General features: G+C 32.2%; 1 protein-coding gene across 1 annotated transcript; it reads right to left on the bottom strand.

Moving 5' to 3' along the window:
- Window positions 1–37: 37 nt before the first annotated feature.
- Window positions 38–1,292, bottom strand: LOC149398201 (uncharacterized). Its single transcript, XM_089615537.1, has 2 exons — window positions 1,218–1,292; window positions 38–1,057 (listed from the first exon to the last, which is right to left on the bottom strand). Exons 1-2 carry the CDS (start codon window positions 1,263–1,265, stop codon window positions 335–337), a joined length of 771 nt encoding a protein of 256 aa, XP_089471663.1. The 5' UTR covers window positions 1,266–1,292; the 3' UTR covers window positions 38–334.
- Window positions 1,293–7,500: the final 6,208 nt, after the last annotated feature.

Raw genomic sequence — 7,500 nt, 5'->3', positions numbered from 1 at the left:
TTGAAGTGAGATAAATCGAGCGAGCCTAACCGAAAGATGGTTTGATAACGAGACACATTAACTTCAAAGGTAGTCGAATACATACAAAGAGAAACATCGTCACACATATCACAACATAAAACAAATTACATAATCACGAGAGCCTTTATAGTAGTTCTCATGCACGCTATTATCACACGTACGTACTAGCGAAGTCCTTTATTAGATGGTGATGACGGACTTCATACCATGAAACCATAAAGCGGTCTAAGCAGTGAGGGCTTTAGCCGAGTCCATTGGTCCTGCATTCCTTTGCTAGTCATTTTTCCATGGACCAATATGGACTAGGCTGCGGCTAAGCTTCACTCTTTAGGTTTTCAGCTTCTTTTGCCCAAAATAAGATCTGATTATTGGGTTGTGGCTCGGTAGTTTTGGTGAGTGTTTTGGGATCTTTTGCCCAAAATAAGATCTGATTGTTAGGTTGTTGGGTCTCGGTGAGTGTTTCGGGGTCTTTTGCCCAGAATAAGATCTGATTGTTAGGTTGTTCGGTCTCAGCAGGTTTAGTGAGTGTTTTGGGATCTTTTGCCCAGAATAAGATTTGATTGTTAGGTTGTTGGGTCTCGGTAGTTTTGGTGAGTGTTTCGGGTTCTTTTGCCCAGAATAAGATTTGTTTGTTAGGCTGTGGCTCGGTAGTTTTGCTGATTGATTCGGATTCTTTTGCCCAGAACAAGATTTGATTGTTGGGTTGTGGCTCGGCAGTTTCACTGAGTGGTTCGGGTTCTTTTGCCCAGAATAAGATTTGATTGTTGGGTTGTGGCTCGGCAGTTTCGCTGAGTGTTTTGGGTTCCTTTGCCCAGAATAAGATTTGTTTGTTGGGTTGTGCCTTGGTAGTTTCGCTGAGTGTTTCGGGTTTTTTGGCCCAGAATAAGATCTGATTATTGGGTTGTGGCTTAGTTGTTTGAGCGCCCGCAACAATAATCTCTCGAATTGCTTGAGGCATAGGATCATCTTCCTTCACCACTTGATTTTTCCAGTAGGTGGACAGATCATTTCTTGCTTCCGCTGTGCCCAAAGAGTACTAATCATGAAAACACACAAACATACATTAATTAGTAACATACGTTAATTTTATAAGACATTATTACATCATAAGGATTTGAATATAGACGAGGTAAAAAGTAAAAGATATGAGCCTCCACTCCAAACAAAAAGGAGAATATAAGAGACATATAGCTTACCAGAGTAAGTAAGAAGAAACTCAGGATTATAGCACAATGAGATTTCATTTCGATTTTTGTTTCTTTGTTTATTTGGTATTTGGTTGTGTAATCAGCAATTGCACTTCCATGGCTATTTATAGGAAGAAGAGAGGAAGTAATTTTAATATTCAAGTCCCTTAATTTCTTGGAATTGCACAACCACCCTTTAGATTGAGATTCAAATTTGATAAGGTTTTATACGAACAAAATATTATTTTAGTGCCCATTTACAGTATGTCAGGGGCCAAATAATTTGATTAAAAAAATTTATCTAAATTTAATAGGAGTGTGTAACGAAAGAAAAAAAACTATTATCTGCGAGGCATAAAACGAAATAGCCTATTTAATAAAGAGATATTCGAGTAGCGAGGCAATCAATTAATCATATAGCTCGTGGGAGCACGACTGAATATAATATCGTTAGTATGGTTGAAGCTTGGCTTTCAGAAATTCATATATATTATTCTAAGAAAATAGTAATGGCGTAAAACCAAAAAAAATTATGATAAAATTAAGAGATAAGAGCGATGGTCTGTGGATCTTAGTCTTACAGATCTCCTCTCTACATCAAGATTTTGCATGAACCAAAATTATTTAGTGCCTGTCTGTCCCTGGATCATGGTCCGAAGCATGGGTTTGAAGAGAAACAAACTAATGTTGGGGAAATTAAATTAATAAGCCAATCCCCATTAAAAGCTTGTGGCAGCATAATTCTATATATTGTCGTCGTTGGTATAATTGAAGCAGAGTATATATATATTAACCCACAGTATATATATTTTAAGTGCTCCTTGCGTAAAATTATAGAAATTGACAACAGCGGCCAGTGGGCCCCACTTGTGTGTCCACTCCTTCAAGAATTCAGCTTTGTTCGGGGCTATTTAGGAAGGCAAGTAGAAGAAAGAATAATGGTATTAGGGAAAAGAAAAAATGGGATGTTTAATATCGGGAGTAGAAATACTCCTGGTCCTGGTATGTCATACTATATAGTGTTTGTGTCGTAAATGAACAAAAAAAATACTCTTAATTACGTCCATAAATTTTGCAGCCGGTGACGGGTGGAGCTGAACATGGTCAACATCACGTTCCTTCGAGTTCGAACAGGGACACTCAGGCCCTGAAGTCGTCTTGGGCTTTCAAGGTGGAGGATATGAAAGCCGGGACGAGAAAAGCCTTGTATTTCTCTATTCTGCAGTCCCGTGGTAATTGTGGTAAACTATGTTGTGTTTTAAAATTAGGTCGCGCGGGCACAAAAAGTTACGTATAAAAGTTCTTTAGTAGGATGCTTCCACTCTTACTTCGCGGTCTGGTGTAGCACCTCCATTACGTCGTGACTGCAAAATAAAATAAATATATTTATCGAAAGTATATTTTAATTAATAATATTATAATTGACGAGAACCTACGTTGTTATAGCGATGTCAGAGAAAGTCCCCTGACAGCAATTCGTCCTCTTATGCTTCTGATTTTTCGAGTTTCGCTTACTCTTCACCTACACATCAAAAAATAAGATAATAAATTTGTTAGAAATTATAATTAATATAAAATAAATATGCTCCAAACAAATTTCACTTGAAACTCTTGAGACTCAAAACATTTCAACTGCCACTACTTGTCAATGTCCTCACAGTTGCGCAAATAACTATTCATACCTACGTTGGTATGTATAATATCAACTCTCTATTATACCTACGTTGGTATGTATAATATCAACTTATATAACTTAATTAAGCAAATAACTATTCATACCTACGTTGGTATGTATAATATCAACTCTCTATTATGTACCAATAATGACTGCCGAACCCATTACTCTTGCGCCTTCAACTTCCCTTTTCACTATGCTTCTACTGTTCTTCGCTATAATTTAACTTCATTTTTATTGCTTGCTTTTCCAGATCTGAATCCTAATTAATGAGATCTCAATCTGTAATTCGATGTTGTAGACTTTAGAAACAACAATCCAGGTAGGTATGGTAATTAATAATAAAGCTAGTCATATATATAATATATATATATATATATATATATATATAAATATATGGACCATGCATCCCAAAACTGTGCTTCGTGCTCTCTCGACGTGTCCAGAGTGTCCTTGTCCCTAACAACTGATTATTTGATTGCCCATGTAAAATGACTTGAACGTTAAATTCTGCCTTTATATGGATGGTTTAAAGCTTTTTCTTCACCTTTCGGAGAAATCTTTAATAAACAAAACACAATATCTATTCTCTCGGGTCTTTTCTCTATTCTGCTGTCCGGTGGTAATTGTGGTAAAATATGTTGTGTTTGAGAATTAGCTCGCGCGGGCACAAAAATTAACAAAGCCTAAAAACAAAGAACTATAGTGACATTTTTAACTTGTAAAATTATGAACTGTATAAGTATATATAAATCTATGAAATAAAAAGGTTCGCTCTCTATTCTAATTGCGGGTTGTTCTCTTATCACCAAAATTTACTGCATAAATGAAGAAAAACAAAAGATCAGAAATATTATAATGCATCATTTTCTGGCCTCTATATTCCTTGATCTTGATAATTAATAATTGAATTGAAATTTAGTAATGAACACTCGAGGTCAGATTTCTATGCGGCATAATCAGGCATATCCCGGTAATATGATCACGTCTGACCCCTAGAGTAAATATGCACCGCTTCCGCCTAAAACGCCTTTTGGTCATCTTCTAGATCCTCGTCCAACGCCTTAGCACGTATCTCTTTGGAGAGTTGTATCATCTCATCCTATGTAAAGAACGAGAAGTAAAGAACGAATGTAACTTGTCAAAACAAAAATAAATTTACAAACACTTACGTATACAAGTTCCTCGGTAGGATGCTTCCAATACTTCTTCGTGGTCTGGTATAGCACCTTCCAGTTTTCAAGTGGCAATCGCACCCCACCTCCAGTACGTCGTGACTGCAAAATAAAATAAATATATTTATCAAAAGTATATTCTAATTAGTAGTAATATAATTGATGAGAACTTACGTTGTTGTAGCGATGCCCCGCAAAAGAGACAATCCCTTGATGGCCATTAGTCCTCTTATGCTTCCGATTTTCCGAGTTTCGCTTACTCTTCACCTACACATCAAAAAATAAGATAATAAATTTGTTAGAAATCGTCATTAATATAAAAATAAATATATTCCAAACAAATTTCACCTGAAACTCTTGAGACATTTCAACCGCCGCATTTTTATTAAACTTTGACACATTTTTATTAAAACAAATACCTTTTCCAGAAGAAAAAATTTATTTTCAACCTTTATAATCTCAATCTCTTCTATCTTTCTCATTTTTCATTTTATTATTTTCATTTTCACAACCACCTTCAAAAAAAATAATTACAAATTTATTATTCTTTGATATTCTAGATTTCTCGAAATGATTTGGTTAGGTTTGATAGTTATATTACAAAATTTGATTTTTTTTTGTACAATTTCAACAAAAAAACTTCTTACAAAATTTTTATTTTTCTATATTTCTACTCTCAATATCGTTTGTCTAACCACTTGCAAATTTCATCTCCTCACTAAAAGCTGATTTTTTTTTTTCTCTTCACGTTTTCTGATATTTTGACGCATCATTATTATTATTATTGAAAAAGATATTAAATTTCATCCGATGATACTTAAAGGCAACATAAACTTTATGTAATTGTTGCTCTTATTCATTTTTTTGTTTGCTAAAATTTGAATACAATAAATTCGATGTATAACGATAATTAAAGGGCCAAATATACATCATTGAAATAACCCAATTCAACTAGAAAAACAAGTTTTTACAAAATTATGTAGTTTATGACCACAATGAAGATGAGAATGTAAGTTAATGCTTGACAGCATTGCAGAGTCAATAATCATGAATCGTTGCTTCAAGTAAGCTCCTATTAAAATATACAGTTATTAGAAAGTAGTTGAAGAAACAATGACCTAATAATTTTATAACAGATTGTGAATCAAAATTGAAAACGACTCATAACAGTCAATGGGTGTAAGCGTGTATTATGTAGATTAAACACAAGCATATAGTTCAGAGTAATATATATCTCACATGATTTGCATTATTAGACTACAAATGTTAGACATATTTTTTTATTAGCTGAAGAAAAAAATATTCATAATATAGTATATATTGGTTTCTCTCACAACAAAGTATATTATTTTACTTCTGCCAACCTAATCCATCAGTACTTAATTATTTGTAAACAGTGTATCAGTTAATTGATATGCAAATATTACACTACACATGAGATAAACTAATCCTCTGAAATTGATAACTATAATAATTATATTCAATTCTCATATGGTAGGGAGCATCACATAATAATTTGTTAGCATTATATGAAATATAGTGTGTATTATTATAAGTAATTAAACAATAGGATGATATAGAGAGCATTGATATGAGATCATATGTATTATTAGTGGCGACTCCTTAAGATCGACTCTTTGTTAATGAAGGATGTGAGGTAGTGAGGTGCTTTCAGAGTCTCAAGTATCTTTTCCATTTTCTATTTCATTTTAATTTAGTATATTTGGAATATTGTATTTATTTATGCGCTATTCAAGAGTTGACGTGGAAAAATACAATGATTAAGATTCCGCATTTGATTTGTGTCTAAAATTAAAACAAAAAACAAAATTGTGTTCCCTGAATATTTGGTTAATTTTGATAGTTATATGACTACAAAATTAAACTTGGGCATTGTAGCGAAATAGCCAAAATGAAACTATGAAATTTGTTTTTAGCCTATGTTTCACAATTTTTAGGGAAATAGCCAACAGACTTATGTGGCAATAATTAAGGTCTGATTTACCTTTATTTATAAACAAATTCGTCACTTTCTCTCTCTTACTTTTTTCATACACTTTTTTTTACATAAAAACTTCAAAAAACCATATCTATCTCATATGAACTCGAAATTGAGTGACTCCAAATCCTACAGATTCGTGACGCCGAGATCTTCAAAAATAGATCCATTGTGTTTGATGAAAAATCATGTTTAATACCATAGATGTAGAAAAATCACGTTACTACCTTAAATATGGAAATAACTTGAAATTTTTGAAATTATTAAAAAAAAAATAAATGGAAACGTAACTATGATGCATTAAACATAAATTTTCATCGAACACAATGGATCTATTTTTGAAGATCTCGACGCCACGAATTTGTAGGATCTGAAATCACTCAATTTCGAGTTCGTATGAGAAAGATACGAATTTTTTAAGTTTTTATGTAAAAAATTTTTTTGAAAAAAATAGGAGAGAGAAAGTGACGAATTTGTTAATAAATAAGGGCAAATCAGACCTTAATTATTGCCACATAAGCCATTTGGCTATATCCCTAAAAATTGTCAAACATAGGCTAAATCCAAAATCACATGTTTAAAGTGGCCTAGTTACTTACAAATCTCATTAAACTTTGACACATTTTTATTAAAAAAATACCTATTTTAGAACAAAAAAATTATTTTCAACCTTTTTAATCTCAATCTCTTCTATCTTTCTCATTTTTTATTTTTATTATTCTCATTTTCACAACCACCTTAAAAAAATTACAATTTTATTATTCTTTCATATTCTAGATTTCTCTAAATGATTTGGTTAGGTTTGATAGTTATATTACAAAATTTGATTTTTTATACATTTTCAACAAAAATAGCTTTTTACAAATTTTTTTTATTTTTTTTTACTCTCAATATCATTTGTCTAATGACTTGCAAATTTGATTTCCTCACTGAAATCTGTTTTTTTTTCTCTTCACGTCTTCGGATATTTTGACGCATCATTATTATTGATAAAGATATTAAATTTCATCCAGATTTCATCCGATGATACTTAAAGACAACATAAACTTTACATAATTGTTGCCCTAGCTTATTAATTTTTTGTTTGCTAAAATTTGAATACAATAAATTCGATGTATAACGATAAATAAAGGGCGAAATATACAATTATGTAGTTTATGACCACAATGAGGATGAGAATGTAAGTTAATATTGCAGAGTCAATAATCATGAATCGTTGTTTCAAGTAAGCTCCAATTAAAATATACAGTTATTAGAAAGCAGTTGAAGAAACAATGACCTAATAATTTTATAACAGATTGTGAATCAATATTGAAAACGACTCATAACAGTCATGGGCGTAAGCGTGTATTATGTAGATTAAACATCCGGATATATTTCAGAGTAATATATCTCTCACATGATTTGCATTATTAGACTACGAATGTTGAACATATTTTTTTA

This window comes from Urtica dioica, chromosome 5 (genome assembly GCF_054948205.1).
Source record: "Urtica dioica subsp. dioica isolate 48M chromosome 5, U.dioica_male_clone48M_v1_H2, whole genome shotgun sequence".
Classification (NCBI taxonomy): domain Eukaryota; kingdom Viridiplantae; phylum Streptophyta; class Magnoliopsida; order Rosales; family Urticaceae; genus Urtica; species Urtica dioica.
This window is presented reverse-complemented; position numbering and strand designations above follow the sequence as displayed.